Genomic DNA, 20,503 nt, shown 5'->3' with positions numbered 1-20,503 from the left:
GTTTCTCATGTAGGTTGGCCTTTAATCAATCTGCTATTAAATGTAAAGTCATAATCTAGAAATACAAATATTATGCAATGAGTAAATATTTAGAAAGTGGGCAGTTTTGGAATGAGTGTTTGAGAACAAACGGCATGCCGGGCAGGGCACACTGACCTTGGGAAAGGTAAAGTATTGATTTTAGACAATGTATTATTTCAGGCAAGACATACATACCTTGTACTTCCGAGACAATTATTGCATACTGTGCACCCCATGGGTTTGTAAAACATCTGCTTCTATACTAAAAGTTCAACTGAAGTCTACCTGGAAGAGCTGCCTTGTTGGGAAGATAAGGCGGTTCTGTTGTGTCAGCTATTTTGCGTCCATTTCTATATGACCTTACTACATTCAAAGCCCTTGTAAGCATTTATCTCGAGGGACATGGGATAAGAAGCAGGTGTTTAGCAGGTGAATACTCGGAAGAGATGTTTCAACGTCAACAAAGTTTTCTACATAACAAAAACATGATTTTTCCAATTAATTTCACAGAAGTTTAGTCTGTGGTTTGGTAAAAAAAATATTTTAAAAGGTTGTTGAAACATAGGACAAGTCTGGAAACTTGACTTGAAGACATATCCACGTCTATGACCCACTCATTGGAGGCTTGCTGAACTCTGTCTGTTTGGAGGGGTTGGGCCAATGAGCCTCCCTCTACTGCGGGGGTGTGTCAGCATGTGAGTGTGGCTTTCAGCAGCATGTGTGCAAACTGCAACGCTCGTGAGCCTCCGTGAGATGTGAATCGTAGGCTTATTATGTAAATTAGACACCTAGTGATGTCACAATGAGGCGAAATTCAGAACATCTGATTTCACACTTGATGGTTAAACAGCCACTCCAGAGGACCTAATATGTTTTTAGAAGCAATTAAAAAGGCTACATTTCCATGGTATATCCGCTTTAAATTTGTAAATATATCAACATGATTATCCGGATTGAGGAGAAAACACAAGGCAGGTCCTGGTCTTTGGACCATACTCCCATGCTATCTATTTGCTTGCTCTAACCACAGTTGCCAAACTTATGTTTGCACTGATGAGTTGTCAAAATTCCATTGGTGCAACATCTGCTGTTTCAGCCAATCAGAAACCTTCAGGTCACTATGACTGCAGTACAGTTGGGATTCTAGAAATGCTAACTCCCTTCAATTAAAAGGCTAATTTTCTCAGTTAAATGTACATAGAAATGTTGCAGCTGACAGGTGCATAATTAAGTGTGATGCTGTATTTTGATGAATACATAAAAGCAAAGCTCAATTAAAAGGTATGACAATGTTATTTGATCTGTTTACAGAATTTGACATTGGACCGATTTTGGGAAAGTAGGATTTATTCAGTATTGTTACAAATTTATAAAATGCTAATGTTGCATAAGTAAAAAGGAATTCACACCGTTGGAATCAGAAATACATTCTTTTAGAAAACTATAATGCATCTAACACACCACTGTGCTTGGTGACGATTGTGAAACTTATTTTTTTCCCCCCATCTTAGTGCATTATTTTCTGAATTATTTAGATGCGTGGCAGCCGACCATAATACATGAGAACCATTTAGGCAATAGGGCAGAATATGGTAAACATCAATTAGATCCAAAGGGAAGGAATGAAGGGCAGTCGAGAACTCGTTTACTCACATTTTTCTGTGGGTCTGCTGTGATGCTCTAAACCAGACATGAGCGCAAAAGAAACAAGAATGAGAGTATCAATTGGAAAATATATATTTTTAAGTAATGTAGAGAATCTCATGTATAGAGTCTGCAATGAGTGTCAAGGTCAACTCGCTAAATTAAGAAGCATTGTGCTGAAGAGTACGAAAACGTTGGGCTTTCTATTGTGTGCATAATGTGAAAATGAGACGTTACAAGAAAGAGAAAACAAAAGATAGACCTTAACGATGGAGTCAATAATTATGGGTTAGCCTTTCATATATATGGGGAAGTATGAGCTGTGGACTGAGTAAACGTAAGAATGCTGTTCTAACAAAGCTGTCGGTCAAGAGGCACCAGTTAGGCGAGCGAATTCTTGTCTGTGTGAGATGCAAGGGACGTCAGGATTTCATTGGCCGTGAGCGGTCACTTGATGGCAGCGGGATAAGAATACTTGCAACGCTGTCAGTTGTTCTTGAGCAGCTCAATGCACCCCTGCAATAGTGTCACGTTGTTCTGTGGGAGATAGGGAAAATGGCCGTTAGTCCTTTTTATAGGGTGGGAAAACGTTCCTGATGCTGAATGAAAGAGCCAATAGACACTAAATTATTCAATGAGAAAAGACGCTGAATTCTCTAGAAACTAATTCTTGTTTTGAAATCAGGTTTGACAGCTGCTGCGGGCTCATCTGTTTTATGTGGCTATCAAGGAGCGGGAGGTACTAAGAGCACTCTGACACTATTTGAATGATTAATCTCTTTTTTTTTTTTTTAATATTCCCCAATCAGCAAATGTGTATTTTAAAATCTGAAATGGACATATGTTGACGATGCAATTGCCCCACGACTACCGCACCAATGTCTCTACTGTAAGAAAGTAAAGTGAACAACGTGAAGACACAAAAAGGAAAATGTAGACGGGCTTGTACATTATTTGAACCAAATATGCAAAAACAAACTAACAAAACCAAATTAGCAACAATTAAGCAATATCACATGAGAAGGAGTGATATACTCAGCAACCTTTTTGAAACTTGTTGAGACTGCTTCAGAGTCAATATGTCAATTACAGGTATTCATACTATGGCTACAAGCAACGATTATTGTCAGAAGAGATTAAATTAATTTTTCCCCCTAAACATTATGATTCAGACACTGTTTTGTTCCGTAACATGATAGAAAATGGAGGAAAATGTTGAGCATTGTTTTCCAAAGTGAAAGCAATTGTTAGCAAATGTCTTATTTTGGTTAAACACAAAGATAATTAGTTTGCTTTCATGAAGCTCTACAGAAATCAGATTATTAACGGTTGAGATGTTTAAGTCAGAGGATTTGGACAATTCTAAGTTTAAAAAAATGGCTTGAAACGATTTATTGATTATCAAAATAGTTGTATAATTTGCTGATTGGTTAGTTATCAATACATTTTGACCTATCTAGTTCTAAGATATTTTTTTATTAGCTGTGTGTTTGTGTCAAACTTTACAGAAACTGATCCCTTGAGAGTCTTGAGATTTTTTTGAGCCTAGCACAGGTTCCAGACACCCCCATTCCAAATTTAGTAATGCAGCCCTCTCCGGTTTGTTTCGCAGCGGGTAAGTGTTCTTTTCTTTGTAAATGCGGCACATGCAAAATTGATGGTGCCTTTTTGTGGGGGGAAAAAAAGAAAAAACTGTATTTGTCACAAGAGCAATGTGTCAGAAGCTTGTCAATATGCATTTCAGCAAATTTCCATCTCATACGTTTCAAGTTATACAATGATGACTGTGGACTGGTCGTTGCTGACTGAGCCACCTGTTCCAGATGGTTGGCTTTGGTCAGTATGGTATTCTCAAAAAGAAGTCTTGTATTTCTTTTAGAGCTGTCAAACGATTACATTTTTTAAATCTGATTAATCACATCTTAGAATTTTGACTAATCATAATTAATCGTTTAATAAAAGAGGCTTTTTTAATCCAAAAATGTTCCGGCAAATTTGAAGACCACCATGTGTCAATTCTTTCGACATTTAATTTTAGGTGGACGTATTCAACATTTTTTGATCCACTGCACACGCTCATCTTAATTACTTGCATAATTTAAAATGGAGAAAAAAAATGACATCAATATTTTGACATGAACAAATATTCAGAATGTCATACGCAAACATTTATTAAATGCTTTACATTAATGCATGTAGTTATGTTGATTGCTCAAACACAGCCTGTGCTACCTTTAACGTAACCATCCGCTGTCAAGCTAAAGGATCATCTGCGGTAAAAATTAATAAAAAAAAAAAATTAATAGTGTGATTAATCTGCGTTAATACGATAATTTTTTGTGATTATTCAATTCGTTAACGCTTTAACTTTGACACCCCTTATTATTATTATTATTATTTATGCTCTCTATTCATGTAACGTTAAGGCAAATTACAATATTGGGATATATATACACACCTCTAAAATTTAATTTCAAATTGCTTCATATGTTTGTTTGTTTGTTTGTTTTTACTCATTAACATCAACAGACAATTCTGAAGTCTGTGGTGGTCTACTGACTTTATAATACTCCACTGTAGGGTTGCTTTTAGCCTTGTATCTTGAATTTGTACCTTTAACTATAGTCTTTCGATGTCATTAAGTGTTGGACCCTATGTATTTATTTTCTTGACATTGTGATAATCATTATTTACTTGAATTATTTTCTTCTCGTCCTCCTCCTCCTTCAGCCATCCTGGTGATTAAAGATTTAAGACAGCCGGTTGGGCTGATGCTTTTTTTGTTGTGTTGGAGAAGTGAGGAGAGCAAAAGTTTGTCATCCACTAAAACGCTACTACATCAATGGTTCACTAAGTTTTGATTTGCTTTTTTTGTTTTGAAGTCAACCACGGAGATTGCTTAGCAAGTCGAGAACCTCCTCCCTCTTGCGCTTTTGAACATTTTTTGGAGCGCAAGAGTAGCCTCAACATTATGGGTTGTTTTGGGTAGATCCTCTGAATTGACTTACATAAGTAGAGTAAAAATTAAGTCATATAAGCAGAAATTCACATCAAAGAGACAAAAATACTTAGGAACATTTGAAGGCAATGAACAAACCGACAACAGTTCCAAAAGATGTTGAACCATCACCGACTCACATTACGCACCTTGGCATGTTTAATCTCCAGTTCAGCCATTTCTATGAGATTCTTTCTAAATGCCACAACTCGCCTGCCCTTGAAACTGGTGAGCTCTGTAAGAAACACAAAGTGCCGTTTGAGATACAGTATAACATACAGAGTTAAATATACATTCACTGGCCACAACATTATGCTCACCTACACAAGTGAAAAAAAGACAGTTCAACGTGTACACATACATCTAATAAATTGTTTTCTACGACCTCTAAAAAGAGGCCTTCAGCAAATACAACTATTTAAATCGAGTCCACAAGGATGCACAAACCTTTCTTCCCAGACTCTGAGAGCTTGTCAAATTTCTGTAGACACTGCTGCTGGTGTTCCTCAGCCTGAGGAATGTCCTTACTTTTCAGTCGAGCCTTATCCAAAGCCTTGTTGGAGTTTTCATAGTCGACTAATGCGCGAGCTCGTCTGTAGAGAAGGTCCTATAAGAGGGCGGCGAGAGCCCGGGTTGAACCGGGGAAAGAAAATTACACATTTTGAATCTCGTTTGCATCAATTGTTCGACTTTTAGCACCCCTCCCCCTTACATTGGCTCATCGGTTTATGACCGAGAGCATCAATAAACAACATCCATCGCCCCACCCCAAATCGACAAATAAAAACAAATATACATATATTATTTCACACTGTTTTACTTATGTGCAAGTTTTTTTCCGTAGCATCATTTCAGCAGGCTCACATGATATTGAAGTCAGAAGTATTGGTATCGCGACAACACAAATGAAAAGTATTTCTAGGCCACAAACATAAAACCTAGACATAAAACAGTCAAATGAAAATCAGCAAGTGTGATGGTAACTGATTTATACCATTTAGTTGATGTATTGTTCTACCAAAAACAGTTTGTAACATCAAAGTGTCATGTCAGGAATCAGGACCATTGTAAACCAATGACCCACTTCAAATATGCTAAACATACGTTTCTACTTGATAATTGTTGTCATAACAGTAGAAATAATTAAAGCAAACATATTTTGCTAGTAGGCATGGATTTTTATACTTCCATTTTAAATATGTGGGCAGAAGAGGGTAGGAATGTGCTACATGTTCTCAGTTTTATTTACTGAAAAAACGTTGTAGATAAACTGTACTTGTCAAAGTAATTGTAATGCAACACACTTTTATTTTACTGTTACTCAAGCATTTTTGCTAAAAAGAAAAACTTTTACTTTCCTACATTACATCCCACTTGATGTACAGGTACTAGTGCTTGTATGATCTATTTAAAGAACTCCACTTCTAACTTGTTCCTGTTTTTCAGTGTAACTTCTGCCTAGTGAGGAGACTACGCCGATTTACAACAAAGAAAGTTCATTTTTAATTTATTGTGGCGGAATTTACTTTTATATTATTTTACATAATTAAATAAATCATTATATGGTTAAAAAGATCGGGCAACATTTTGATTTGTGCATTTCTATTAAATTTTGTTTACTTGACATTCATGCTCTGATTAAAAAATAAAATCATAAAAATAATAACAACAATAACAATAATCAGAAGTTACTCATCAATTCCCAGAGTAGTTTTTTATTTGAAAACTTGTACTCAAGTAATTATTTGGAGGGCTGCATTTTTTTTTACTTTTACTGAAGTCAACAATCAAAAAGTGAGAGCACATTTACTTGACTACAATTTTTGGCTACTCAACCCATCAGCCTAAAGGACAACTGGTGGGACTCACTCACCTTTGCCGCCTGGATATCTCGCATGTAATATCTTAGCAACTCCGTGAGCTTGAGCTCCTGATCAGATGCTACTCTTCCCTCCACTTTCTGGGACAGATCAAAGAAAAAAATAATTATTAACACCATTATTAAAATAATGTTTAAAATTGAACAAACATTCCCAAAGATATCCATTTCTGTTTACATATACTCACTCTGAGCTTCTCGAAGAGATCTGAGAGCTTGTCCATCTGTCTGAAAGGAAGTAAAATAATATAAACATGAACATTACATGTGTTTAGTTTCACTACAGCCATCAACATTAAATCATTTTTTTATTCTTTATACAACTAAATGTAACACTCACTTCCTATTTGCTGTGCTATCTTCAGCAGAAAGTGCATTCAGAGTGGCTGAGATCTGAATGTAATCATCGGCGATATCTGAAACGACCGAAAGAAGCACAAACAATAAATATATATATATATATATATATATATTTTTTTTTTTTCTTTTAAGACAACATTTAGGGATTGCACAGACAGATAAAATTTTCCAGACCAAGTACGAGTGCAAGTACTTTGATTTGTGTACTGGCTGATACTATTAGCATGAAAAAAATAGTAAACTTTTTAGAGTGACAATTTTTCTTGCCACGCATTTCAATTAAATGTAGCTGGCTATTACCCAAGACATTTCAACAGTAAACTAAAGCTGTGGCTAACAATTGAAGTGATAAATTCTTGCACCATTGTTTAGTTTTGACTACTATGAAAAAGTGTGGTACAGATTATTTTTATGTTGAGGTCAGAATTGTCAGTTATTCAATAATGGCAGCATCTCTAGTATCCACACATCTGCCATAGCTCTTAACTAGAAGGCAAATGTCAGGCTGTTGAAGTGCCTGTACTGTCGTTGTATCAAAGTATTTTTACTAGTACAGACTATAGTACTGTCTGGCACGCCCAATGCATCCCTAATGATCTAATAGCGTGTGTCATGCATACAGTGGAGATCGCATTCAAGATCATATCAAGTACTTTTGTGTGTGCGGGTCATCTTCTCTGCTTTGGAAGTGGAATCTTTAATCTTGCTGTAATAGTCGAGTAGGAACGTCTTCTCCTGCTCAAAAAAGTCGTCGACTTCCTGTGGGGGGAAAAAAAACAGCGAGACAGTAGCTGGTTGGGAGAATTTGCCTGCAAAGCTTCCATTGATTCAGCAAGATCCCACAAAAGCCACACCTTTATTCCTGAGATAAGAACCTCATCGGCTGACTTCACCATGTTCTTGAAGAATCCTCCAAACATCTCCTTGGCATTCTTTCTTCTGACACTGAGCTAAAATGAGAAAATGCAAATTATAAATGCACTAAATCATTGCAGTAAGTAGACTGATGTGCAAAATAAAACAAATTATAAGGCAACATATGAATCAAGCTATTACACTAGCTTATGTAAAAGGTGTCATTCTTTAAACCCACCACTGATAGAAAATGACTTCATAGATTCTGCAACTGCTGATCACAGCAAGATGGAAGCCATGAGTCACAACTGTCCAGTAAAATAAAACACACACACACACACTACTTCCCCTCTTTCCAACTGACAACTAAGGAAAGGAAGTCAGCATTATGCAGAACTTACATCCTGGTCATACTCTAGGAAAATATGAAAGTTTCTGTCTTTGCTTAGAATGGGATGAGAAGAGAGTCTCTGCAGGAATACTTCATGTACTTGGACTGTTTTCTTGAACACAGCCAGGTACTCACTGAAAAAAAACACACACAACAACAACACAAAGTTACATCAAACTTGTTTGACCAAACATTGGTTTAATGCGGGTTTCATTTATTTGACACTCACGCTTCCAACTCCTGCTTCATTTTAGTGTACTCTTCCTTGGTCATAGTGGCTTCACCTTCTCCCAATTTGTGCATCTTCTCTCTTGGGCTTTCAAAGTCAGGCTTAGGGGGTGCGGGGGGAATCTGGGAATGATAAACAAGGGGGAAGGTATTTTAGAGGAATTAATTTACCCTAAAATGAGTATATAGGCAAAGAGGAGAATTTTACTATTAGGCCAGCATAGTCCTCCGTCTCCACCAGAGTGTCATGTAACCAGATGAAATCTTCATGCTGCCGAGGGACAGAGATTTCTGGCTTCTGGAAAGAATTAAGCGTCGTCTGGGAAAATAATGAAGTTATTGTTCAGTGTTTCATGGAATTTCTTTCACTTACACGAAAGTGTTTACTGAAATGTTTTACCTTTGTGTGGACCGTAAACTTGACTTTGTCTCTTTCACAGAGTGCATCAGGAATGTCGATAAGCAGAGATGCATCATGATTTAGGTCAACAGACACAGAGCGTATCTAAGGAGAAAGCACTGCAATGTGAAACACTTCAAAGTCTTCTAGGGACTTCACAGACTTTGTGCAAGTAAACGTTACAATTATTATTCAATGGCTTGTAATAAAATGTTAAATCACCACTACAATTAAACAACAAAATTGGAGGCGCCTTTCACCCAAGGTTACCTTACAGAAAACAAAAGCATCAACATAACGTAATATTAACATAAAAACAAGTGTGTCCAGTTTAAGGTAATATGCCAGACTGAACGTTTTAGTAGGCATTTGAATTAAGTGATGACCAATTACAGAGCTTAGTATTTCTAACTGTCCTAGTTTAACTTTATGATGCCAAGTTGACTGCTTGATTTTAAACTGGCAACTAATCACACCTTCCAAGAAAACTGCACGTGTCAGCCTTCTCAAAGTGATTCTGAAAAAGCCACTGCATAGTTATCTTAAAACTTGTCAAACACATTAATGAGGTAATTAAATTGCAAGTAGACGGGATGAAGAGTTGACATCCTACAGCTTGAAAACTAGAAAGTTGTGTCATTTAAGATTGGATGATGACAGTCGACTAGCCTTTGATACTGTACGTCAGTTAAAAAAACGAAGATGCCTTCATTTTGATTTGCGCGATATATGCACTTGAACGTCAATCACGTTTGGTCCGTTTTGTAAGTCAAAAAATAGCTGATAGACGGTTGCTAATGTTGAAGGGTTGTGAAAAGTTAACGACAGAAACCTAGCTAAACGCTGATGGTTAAACTTATTTTAGTGCCACAAATGATTTCGCCATAACGTTCAGAAGAATGTACGTGCTATGCTGGCTATGCCTTACCTTTTCCTTGTCGATTTCGTCTAAAGTGGCTGTCATAACTGGACCGAAGTCGGCTGAAGAGCAAAAGTGTCGGATGCAGTGAAAAAAAGAAGCGCTATATCCGAGTGTAAGTGAGGAGCTAGCGGTTTGACGAGCTGTCAATTTGTTTATTTTTTGCTCCGTAATAAAGGAATTGTATTATCGACCAGATCTTCACCCCAGCTTCAACAAAATTGCAATCATGTCTGAATCTGCAGATGCGAATTAACCTCCTTTTTCAGCCATTACCATTAACGTTACTGGTTTTGTTACCGCAAAGTAATGGTAGAGGACGCCAAAGTTGTAACAAGACACCGACGGTTGAATCAGTACGCACAGACGTAACGTTTCAATTAGCATTGTGGGTAATGTAGTTTCCATTGTGTGAATTACGCTGTTTTGGTGACACCCAGGACTTCAATTCCCAGCTATGCCAGTGAAGGCCGCGCAAACTCCAGACGGTGGCGGAAATTCGCAAAAAAAACATTGACAACCCGCACATTTGAAGAAGAAAGTTGCATTGGATACGCGGAAGTTATAGGACTACGGAACATCCCGGGGCAAGTCCTAGTACTTAATCGAAAGTATTAAGTCAGTATTTAATACATGCATACGTGGTAGTAAGAAACAAAGACGCGTTGTACGAACAACAACAACAACAACAAAATGTTCATATTGAAACGTTTGCCATTCGCCGGAGGTATTTCTGTTCGGATGATTCAGTGCACATCTCTCACTTTCGGCTTTTTCATAGCATGTCATCGGTCCAGCTACCGTAGGGGGGCGAGTCCGTACAACTCGGTGGACACAGAGCGCTACTCATCTCTTGTGAAGTCTGTCATGTCTTCAAGGGTCAGCTCTCAAACCCCAGATACCATTCAAACTGAGGATGAGCACATGTTTGGACCAGTTGTCAAAGCTCATAATGTGTTAAGACAAGAGTCGAGGCTTCCTAAAGTCATGCATCCCTTCATACATTGCGAGGAAACAGAGGAGCCTGAATCAAGTCCTCCAGTCCGGGTTGTAGTAAACCGCGACCAAGATCGGTCGTCCATACCGAGTGTGACTAGGGTTCTTCAGGCAACACTTTCACCAGAGCAGCTCTTCTATCTGGAGAGATGGAAGAAGAGGATGATTGCAGAACTGGGGGAGGAAGGATTCAAAGAATACACCAAAAGTAGGTTTTGTACCATGCCACATTTGATTAATTTAATATGCTTCCTTTAATTGCATTTGATGTTCAACAGTTTTGTTTAGGCAAGGGAAACTTTTCCATTCAGCCCTGGAGAACGTTATATCAGGCGCAACAAGGGAAGACGGACAGCATGAACCGCATCCACCTGATGTGATGGGATTCATGAAGAGCATCACTTACATCCTGGAAGATGTCAGTGCACCAAGAGCAATAGAGAGCAGTGTACAGCATGACACTCTCAATTATTTGGGCATCGTGGACTGTGTGGCCTGCTACAGGCAAGTACATTGCTAGAAAACAGGGACTTTCTCTTCAGAATCAATGTTTTACTCCATATTATACTCCAAGATACGTACTCCCACAAGTGTTGACAAGTAATTCTCACACAAAAATATTTCAATGTTGCCAAATGACTAATACCAATGAAATCAAAATTGTGCTTGTGTTTGATAACAATTGGAAACACAATCTACCTTTCAAAGGGGCTTGTACTCATTTACAGGGTGTCCTTGGTTTGTGCGGCAATGTAACAATATGTCATTGTGCGGCACAAAACTTTGTTTTTCATTTGATTATTCAGAGGTGTTCTGTGTGTTATTGACTGGAAGACTTCGGAAAAACCTAAACCGTTCCTGAGCAACACGTATGACAACCCCATTCAGGTGGCAGCCTACGCTGGAGCTTTGAACAGTGATGACAGATACAAATACCAGGTACTCTATTCTATTGTTATAAGTGATTGTGTTTAAATCATTCACTTCCAGCCATTTTCACTGAAGGAACCCCCTTTGTTCCCGGCTGTTTTATTTGATTTTGACTGATTTCGCAAGGCCCACAGAATATTGCGTTCTATTGCTATAAAAACATGGAATCTACCTAAAGATTAGAGTTGTAAAATGAATCAATAATGGAAAAATAAGATCTTAATTAAGTGTTACTCGTTGGAAATAAATAACAGTACTCAATAGAGTAAAATATTCCAGTTGTAAAAGAGAGCAGAAACCCAATAAAATCCAAAGGGCGAATAACTTTGAAGAAAAGCAATCCTTTTTAGGGTGGAAAAGTTGAGTAGCTATTTCGCCTATAGCCACAATTTTCAAATAAAACTAAAGCAGCTTGGCCCTAAAAGGAGATAAGAGATAAGCTTACTGGCTACCCTTCTGGAAATGCTAAAGTCTCTCTCCTATTCTGCTTTAGTCTAGTTAATTTAGCAATCTCCAATGCAAAACATAGTTCAGTCCTACTATCTGTTCTGTTTCCCAGCTGCAAATAGAGACTATATTTCTATGTTAGATGACCTCAACTCTAGCAAAGCTCATTTCTGTGTATGGCACAGTGTATTGGGGTTGAAGGTAATGTCAAAAACTCTTGTTCTGACTTTTTATGCTATTAATGGGGAGATATTCTTAGAAAGGGTGTCGCCTCCCTTTCTCCAAAGTTCGTAGATGACGTTTTTCCTGAGCTGCTGTATAGTACTTTGTGTCCTCCCCATATCTGCATAAGTGGGAATCCCCTACTCTCATTAATCACTTAAACACTGATACTGAATGTCCACCCAGTGGATCACTTCACGTCATAGTTTCACATATGTCTTAACATCGACATATTTCATGTCATCAAAACATCATAATAAAATATATAAAAACCCACAATATAAATGCTAACGTGTCATTACATCTAGCTCGCATGTGATCGATAGGTCCTATATTTATAGTGACTGTCATTAAGTACAGTCATGTTTCATCCTAACACACGAACATTGTGCGAGAACAATGGTTCATGGGCTTTAACTTTCCTTATCCAAACACAAGTTTCTTGAGTAATTCATGTGATGTCTGTGATTCAACATACTCAACAACTGAACTTTTGTAGAACATTATGTGTGCATGACGAACTCCAGCACCAGCCGAAAGCAGTTATTATTGTTGGGAGACTAAAATGTCCCAAGTAAAACATATCAAACAATGATACCATTTGAGAATATATTTGTGAAGCTGCTCTGCTTTAAGCCAGCAATTAATTAATGAATGTTGAATATGATTACTTGAATGTCTATCAAATTAGGGCTGTCTCTACTTCAAGCCTGGCGAACTCTCGCTAAATTTGGCATTTGTTTACTTGGTTCTGAGGCTTCAAGCCACACCATTCAAAACGCATCAAAGCATTCCATCTTAACCATCACCTCCTGTGACATGATTTCAGCACATTTTTAACATTACAACATGTTAGATCAATCTTGTGATACATTTCTGTTTCACTATCTCTCGTGACACCCTTAAGTGTGGTTGTACGACGTTCTTCCAGTTCAAGCAACCTGTTCATGTCATGCAACATGCATGTTACAGATCCTTTTCAAAAAATTTGAATATCATGGAAGAGTTGATTTATTTCCAATATTCCATTAAAAAAAAAGTCCAACTTCTATAGATTATAGGTTCAAGGTCCACCATTTTAATGATTTCAAGTATTCATTTGTTTATTTTTGCATAATTTGGGCTTCCAGCTCATAAAACCCACAAAAACAGAGTTTCAAAAAATTTGAATACTGTTACGAAATCAGACCAAATTTTGCAGGGCAGGAATTTTTTAAACAGGTTGCCTCAATGCCACGGCTCATTGAGGCAGTTATTAAAGCAAAAGGATTACCAACCAAGTATTAAAGATTGACATATAGTTTTGGAAAGTACAATATTTGGATTGATGAGATCTTAATTTATTTATTTTTTCCCCCCTGAGAATTAAGTGGTGATTTCTTAACAGTACTGTAATTTTTTGTAATCCTGTTTTTGTGTTTTTTATGAGCTGGAAGCCTAAATAATGTAAAAATAAACAAATTAATACTTGAAATCACTTAAATTGTGGGCCCTGAATCTATAATCTACAAAGTTAAATTTTTTGAATGAAATTATGGAAATCAATTATTTTTTTCATAATTTTTTGAAAGAGATCTGTACATAACAGCATGTTACACGACACTGGGGAAAAGAGATTGTTGCAACATGGCCCTGGCTGATCTCTTTTACTTTTTGTAATAACTACCATTTCTTTAAGCGACCTCTTCAGGTCAGTAGCTGCATCAAAGCCTTCTGTATGTTCTAGCATTAAAAAACGCATTAAAAAAAAAAGTATAAATCCGTTTTTGGGATTGAAGGACAAAGTATTATTTTTTTTGAAAAACCCACATATTTATACATTTTGGGGTTTGAATGATTCATCACTCACAGTTTGTTTTTTGTTTTTCTAGGTGGGGAACGGGCTTATTGTTGTTGCTTACAAGGATGGCTCGCCTGCCCACGCTCACCAACTGAACCGTGAGCTGATGTCGGAGTATTGGGAGAAGTGGCTGATTCGCTTGGAAAAGTTCCGACAACAGAGGTGAAAGCGGTTATCATTTCATCAGCATTTTCAAATTTGTCTTCAAATGAAAGACAGTATGAGAGAGGGTGCAAGCTTCTTGAAAGTTTTCAAGAGGTGCGAAAAGGCACAGAAATGGTTTGTTAGTCCAGAAATATGCCAATGATGCAGGATGGCTAACACTAGTCTAACATTATAATATTTTTTCTTCATTTCAGATCCAGTGAAAGGTGATTTATTTCATCAGGGAGAAGATGAAATCTGGAAGAGTCTGTTCAAACAATGCACTGTGAGAAATTAGGGCAAAATCATCACCCCATCTATGTTCTCAACACATTTCATTTCCTTTATTTAACCTGGTAAAAAAGTCATTGAGAGTAAAAATGTTTTTCCAAGAGTGACTTAACTTGTTTGTCCAGTCCGAGGCTTGCATGTGGACCAAAGAAAATGAAACTACCAAAATTCTAAATTGGGTTAAAAACTCACTTCCCAGTCAGGGCGACAAATGATGATCCTAAAATCAGGCCACTTATCAACAACGAACTGTAGGCAACTTGGTGTGCTTCTGTTACAAGCATGTAGGTATCCATAGACCTACAAAGATAGTGAAGGAGCAGCATTGGTTAAAAAAAATAAAACAATGATTTAATTCAATGAAAATTAAAAGGTTTAATGACAAAGTTAAAATGTTTCCAGGTCTACCTGAAAACTCTTTGGTAAGTATTTCAGCAGAACAGTGTCAGCGGTCATCCACTCATCTTTATGGAGGACCTTCATTTTTGGTGGCTTGATTCCAGTATAGTGTGTTCAGCAAGCGTCACTGCTCTTCTATCCTTAAAGGGTCAGTGTGTAGAAATTTGTGATTTTTCAATGTTAATTTATTTTTTAAAAAAAAAACACAATTTAAATAATATCCCCCCAAAAAAGTTCTATCTCAACATCCATTTCTTTTATGTATAAGTAGTTGTACATAAACCATACTTCTTTTTTTTTGCATACTCACACACATGAGAAGTAACAAGGAAGCTTGTGATCTTACACAATATTATGTCCACCGATAATTGGGATCTGTTGCTTTTAAAATATTGTAGTCATGTATGATGCTGTACCACTTAATTAACACAAGATGGTGCTCAAACAATGCAGAAGTTGCTGTGGATGTAACCACCACACTGCATTGCACTGTATTGTGTCACAACAAATGGAACAATCGTATATGCATGTCTTCACAACAGATCTTATCTTTACTATGATCCTGAAAGAGGAAACTTTATTTTGATAATTTTCATGTGCTCGAATCTTTATGTATAAGTTCTTTCTTTTATTTCCAAATAGTTAGACCACTTTTCAAATTGAGTTCCAAAGTTTAATAAATCAGACCCTCTGTTTTAAGTCTTTTTTTTCTTCCCCCAACCAAAAATATTTTTGAGCTGGTTAGGGGGTACTTGGCTGGAAATTAAAACATTATTTCACAGGAGATTATTTCGCAGAATTTTTTTTTTTTAGAACCACTGACTTAGGACATGCCAAGCCATGCCAGACTTTTGTCATCGTGGCGGTGAAACGTCCCAGACCGGTCGCGTTGAGCATGTATGACTATGTCATACTACACGGGCTAAGACGCGCCAAAACAACTAAAAGATAAGCCATGACACATATTTGTCTGCGATGCGTCTGTCAGGTGAAAGTTTGGCTAAATTTGTGTAGTCTGATGTTGCCATTTACTGTTTTACCAGCACCACTCATCGTGCAACGTTGCAAAATTCTACTTTTTCAAATTTCGCTGGCCTCAACTCACCTTGACACACCTCTCATAAGAAGTCTACTAAGTGATGTGCGGTAAGGTGTCAGAAGCAACACAATAAAATACCATTTTCAAAATTTGTGTTACAACATTTACAGTGCTAAAAAAGTTCGTACCTTTTTCAATATTCTCTGTAACAATATTGTTCGGTTACGTGTTGACGCGCAGAAAAGTATGCAGCCCAGTTGGGGTAAAAGTGTGTCCTCGTATGTAAAGAGAACAAACTTTAACATGGTGGCAGTGGTTGAGGTCTCTTTCTGAATTTTTCCTCTCCAAGGACTACCATTAGCTTAGCCGCAAGTGTGAGCCTGCCGTGCGGGGTGCAATGGGATGGATTAAGGCCTCCACAACAGTTGTGTTTGGACTCCAGTAACTTTTCGAAGACATGGAGGGATGAGTTTTCTCTCTATGTGGATTTGGCTTTGGATGAAGCGAATGACAAAAAAGAAGGTGAAACTGTTTAGCAACAGTATATTTTGGCGAGTGTCAGAGAACGTTTTGAAGGCATTATTTGATTACTTTATTAAGTGTAATCTTTTGCGTGTTCAAATAAATTGCAGAATTGAGATCGTATGAAAAAGTTCCCTTAAGGAGTTTATTTAAGAGCTCTTAAAGACACAGGAGAATGGCTTACATTCGAAGGTGATGTTTAAGCCTCAAGTGTGTGACGAATATGAAAACATACAGATGCTTTATACTTGAAAAAAGAATACTCCCGCCCTTAGGCTTGACAAAGAAGTAGTGTTCTTAATAAGCAGACATGATGATACTGATACGATTATCTCGGCTCCCCACCAGGCTCGGAGAAATTATGTAGACAGGCTTTGACCTTGGACCTTCAGTTTTTACGACCAAATGACTAATGACATGAGAACTTAACCACTTTTAAAACATATACATTCTTATCTCAAGAGCCTGGAAGGGAGTAAGAGATTCCAATATATTTCACAAAAACATCACAGTGTTATTCATTCAACTACACAGTTATATGGCATCTATATACTTATAAGTAAATTCAAAAACAGTAAAAAATATCAATTGAAAATGTTAAATGTCAACAGTTTACACACGCTGATGGCCAACACGGATAAGGATGCATGGAAGATATTGACAAGTTTAATGATCACTGCACAATATCGTTTCTTTACAAGAAACAAGGACGCCAATGAGAATATAGACAGTTATGTCGCAGAATTCACGTACTGGCTAAAGTGCAACTTTGGGACTTTGAGAGATTCGCTCATCAGGGACAGGAAGTAATAAAGTGCAAAGTGTGTGTACATATATATATAAATGAGTAATCACTTTAATTTGCTTTACAAAGCTTAACAGAAGTGAGACAATTGCAATTTAAGCTATCAAGCAATGTAAAGTCATTGGAATGTCATTGATTTCAAATCAACGTCCACTTCACAAAGCAGTCTACTGGAAATAAATCGCATAAAAGCCACAGGCTTAATATATGCAAGGCAAGTGACTTATTTAGCTGTGATACAAGTTTTATCTGACTGATCATTCTGTATGCCAGCTGCTTCTCAAAATCAGGCGTTGAACACAACCCACATCTCTCTGTAAGAGGGATCCTCAATAAATCCCAGGCTTTTAAACAGTTTATAAGGGACAATGTTGTTTTCCTCTACATAGCAGAACACTGGGTAGCCCTCAGCAAGGAGCCTCTGGGCCATAGTGTAGACCAGGACTGTGGCGTAACCTTTGTGTCTGTGCTCAGGCAGAGTATACAACACGCCTATTGCCATGTATTCATGTAAAAGCAGCCATGATACAGGCTGACCCTGACCGTCAGTGATGCAGTATGAAGGGAAGTTGCTGATCTGTCTCACAATTTTCTTGTACCCCGTTTCATCCCCTCCAAACTTCCAGGTCTGATTCACCAGGTGAGCATGAGAAAGATCAAGGGACAAAATCCTTGATTTCATATCACTGTTGAAAAAGAAAGAAAGAAAGAAAAGCATTAAAAAGTGAATACATAAAATTGTAGTTTAATTTGGTTAATTTCACAGCTTTGATCTCATCTATTTTAAGGCCTGGTGATTAATTAGTCATGTTTGTTTGCTTAAAATTGCAGCTATGATCAATTATGAGGTTGACATAATTTCTAATCTTATTATTAAAAACTGCTAACCTGTTGATTGCTGGCGTGACCAGATGGCTACTATATGGCAAATAGAGAAGATGTGCACGAGCCAGATGTTTGTGGCTGACTTGTCTCTGTGTTGATACCTCTTGGAGCACGGCGGTATGAGAACTGTCATAGCCTGCAATGAAAATGGATATAATAATATTCATTCCATAGCTAAATACTACAAAGTTCATTCAAATATAACTTCAGATTTATATATTTACTCCACCACCTGTGAAATTACCTCCAATTATAAAATAAGTGCTCCAGTCGATTGTATCCTCTTCTAACAACATTTCCCTCAAAATCTTCTCATCCAGGCAGTAGAACATTACTTTTTTGGTCCAGTCCGAGGCTTGTTTGTTCTGTGGAATACAAACAAAATATTAAGGTGGACCAAAGAAAAGGAAACTACCATTTTTTTTTATTTGGGTTACAAACTCACTTCTGGGTCAGGGCGACAAATGATGACCTTAAAATCGGGCCACGCATCAACAATGAACTGCACGCTACTTTGTTTGTTTCTGTTACAAGCATATAAGTATCCATAGACCTAAAAAGACAGGAAGAGAGCAGCACCGATTTACAAAGAAAGCAATGAGTTACTTGAAATGTTTCATGACAAGGTTCAAATATTTACCTGAAAACTCTTGGGTAAGTGTTTCAGCAGAAGAATCTCAGCAGTCATCAGCTCATCTTTTTGAAGGATCTTCATTTTTGGTTGCTTGATTCCAATGTTGTGTGTTCAGCAAGCTTCGCTTATCTTCACCCTTTGAGTTCAAAGGTCGAGATTTGATCAATAATTACAGGTCGTTGGTGTGTGTGTGTGTGGGGGGCATGTTGAAGTGTCCTTTAAAAGTGAATGAGGAAAGTTAAAGTAGCTTGTAGGTGGAAAAGTGATATATACAAGAGAAAGCTCATTTCCTTTCTGTGCCATCTAGAAAGTGTTAAAAAATCCTATCAGAAAATAAAGTCAGGTGCACACCACACATACTGATTTTTAACATCTCAAGAGTTTTTTTTTAAATATATAATTTGCATAACCCCGCACATGACATGCACACTTAGTGCTCTTGTAAGTATGTGGCGTACCAACAAAATTAAATAAATTTCTTATAAAATTATAAATATACTTTAGCCAACCACTATGTATATGTTGAAATTTAACACAGATTTAGATTTCTATTGCAGTTTTTGTGGTGAGCTAAGAGAAACATAACGATATATCCATTTATTCTGGACTTGTCTAAAAACAAAACAGTTGTGGTGCAAATTGACAGAATTTTATTATAGATCATATTTATCCCCATGTCTCCTTTACTTTAGAAACACATTTTTTAGGTATTTTTGAATATAAGACTGCTCACGTGCAATTTTATTTAATACACTTTATTATAATGTTAGCAAAATTCTATATTCATAGATCCAAATTCATGCATAAAAACCCAAACTCCATTGAGTTTTTTTGTACGTTTGACATCTATCTGTCTCAAATAAAAAAAGATGTGAAAACATAAATACAGCAACATTTATATAATATTCTCTGTTTACACAGTTGTTGTTGTTTGGTAATTCAATTTACTTTATTTGGCTTTTATATTCTTTGTTACCTCCTCGGTGTGTTTTGTGAATTTCCATTTATATATTCATTTTTCCCTTCAAAGTTCTGTACATTGTTTAATATGGGTTATGAGGGGGGGGGGGGGGGGAGTTGAGAACAGTACAATTACAATTCAGGATTAATGTGATTTATTTTTATACATTTTTTTTGGGGTAGTATTTTGCTTGAAGACTAATACTCAACGTTTATCTGTAGAAAAAAAATGAGTAACGTGTCAACCTTACTGAGAATATGGCAACGTGGTCAGCGACAATCTAGTTTGTCCTATTGATTTTGCCGTAGCATTTTATAAACGGTTATCAGAGAACGTCTGAACACATTAAATATACCAGAAACGCTGGATAAAACTAATAGGAAGACACTCTCAAATAACCGCATTTTACAACTTAATTATATGAAGTCTGGGTCGTTTACAGTTCTATCAGCATCACTGTCGTGCAACGTTCCAAATCCTAGTACAAATAATCACAATTATGATCAGATTTTACCGTCCATAACTCGACTCCCTAAAGAAGGTCGATGAAGAAGACGCAGGAACTTCAGGAAGTGATGTGCAGTAAGTGGTCAGAAGCAACACGATAAAGTAACACTTCCAAAATAAAAGTGCCCCAGTATAACAGCATTTATGGTGCTACAAACCACAAATTCCAATGAAATTGGGACGCTG

General features: G+C 37.1%; 3 protein-coding genes across 3 annotated transcripts; 1 reads left to right on the top strand and 2 right to left on the bottom strand.

Moving 5' to 3' along the window:
* Nucleotides 1-1,350: 1,350 nt before the first annotated feature.
* On the bottom strand, nt 1,351-9,849 carry snx5 (sorting nexin 5). Its single transcript, XM_077582969.1, has 13 exons — nt 9,705-9,849; nt 8,777-8,881; nt 8,585-8,695; nt 8,378-8,499; nt 8,159-8,282; nt 7,757-7,852; nt 7,556-7,661; nt 6,883-6,958; nt 6,731-6,770; nt 6,537-6,623; nt 5,111-5,270; nt 4,813-4,898; nt 1,351-2,202 (listed from the first exon to the last, which is right to left on the bottom strand). The coding sequence occupies exons 1-13, from the start codon at nt 9,738-9,740 to the stop codon at nt 2,152-2,154; spliced, it is 1,200 nt and encodes a 399-aa protein (XP_077439095.1). The 5' UTR covers nt 9,741-9,849; the 3' UTR covers nt 1,351-2,151.
* A 165-nt stretch (nt 9,850-10,014) lies between these two features.
* mgme1 (mitochondrial genome maintenance exonuclease 1) lies at nt 10,015-14,668 on the top strand. Its single transcript, XM_077582971.1, has 5 exons — nt 10,015-10,899; nt 10,970-11,195; nt 11,498-11,630; nt 14,162-14,292; nt 14,490-14,668. Exons 1-5 carry the CDS (start codon nt 10,389-10,391, stop codon nt 14,503-14,505), a joined length of 1,017 nt encoding a protein of 338 aa, XP_077439097.1. The 5' UTR covers nt 10,015-10,388; the 3' UTR covers nt 14,506-14,668.
* Nucleotides 14,669-16,646: 1,978 nt separating this feature from the next.
* LOC144061995 (glycine N-acyltransferase-like protein 3) lies at nt 16,647-20,394 on the bottom strand. Its single transcript, XM_077582972.1, has 6 exons — nt 20,325-20,394; nt 18,856-18,985; nt 18,661-18,768; nt 18,460-18,580; nt 18,219-18,351; nt 16,647-18,016 (listed from the first exon to the last, which is right to left on the bottom strand). The coding sequence occupies exons 2-6, from the start codon at nt 18,928-18,930 to the stop codon at nt 17,617-17,619; spliced, it is 837 nt and encodes a 278-aa protein (XP_077439098.1). The 5' UTR covers nt 18,931-18,985; nt 20,325-20,394; the 3' UTR covers nt 16,647-17,616.
* Between the last annotated feature and the right edge of the window lie 109 nt (nt 20,395-20,503).

This window comes from Vanacampus margaritifer, chromosome 12, assembly GCF_051991255.1.
Source record: "Vanacampus margaritifer isolate UIUO_Vmar chromosome 12, RoL_Vmar_1.0, whole genome shotgun sequence".
Classification (NCBI taxonomy): Eukaryota; Metazoa; Chordata; class Actinopteri; order Syngnathiformes; family Syngnathidae; genus Vanacampus; species Vanacampus margaritifer.
The sequence above is the reverse complement of the archived record's forward strand: the minus strand, read 5'-3'. Positions and strand labels throughout refer to the sequence as shown.

Coding starts and splice junctions, on each gene's coding strand:
- mgme1 (XM_077582971.1), top strand. CDS start 10,389: ATGTTCATATTGAAACGTTTGCCATTCGCCGGAGGTATTTCTGTTCGG. Junction 10,900..10,969: donor ATTCAAAGAATACACCAAAA/GTAGGTTTTGTA, acceptor GATGTTCAACAG/TTTTGTTTAGGCAAGGGAAA. Junction 11,631..14,161: donor ATGACAGATACAAATACCAG/GTACTCTATTCT, acceptor TTGTTTTTCTAG/GTGGGGAACGGGCTTATTGT.
- LOC144061995 (XM_077582972.1), bottom strand. CDS start 18,930: ATGAAGATCCTTCAAAAAGATGAGCTGATGACTGCTGAGATTCTTCTG. Junction 18,769..18,855: donor ACTTACCCAAGAGTTTTCAG/GTAAATATTTGA, acceptor CTGTCTTTTTAG/GTCTATGGATACTTATATGC. Junction 18,581..18,660: donor TTTGTCGCCCTGACCCAGAA/GTGAGTTTGTAA, acceptor TGTATTCCACAG/AACAAACAAGCCTCGGACTG.
- snx5 (XM_077582969.1), bottom strand. CDS start 9,740: ATGACAGCCACTTTAGACGAAATCGACAAGGAAAAG. Junction 8,283..8,377: donor ATGAAGCAGGAGTTGGAAGC/GTGAGTGTCAAA, acceptor GTTTTTTTTCAG/TGAGTACCTGGCTGTGTTCA. Junction 7,853..8,158: donor TCCTAGAGTATGACCAGGAT/GTAAGTTCTGCA, acceptor TTCTCATTTTAG/CTCAGTGTCAGAAGAAAGAA.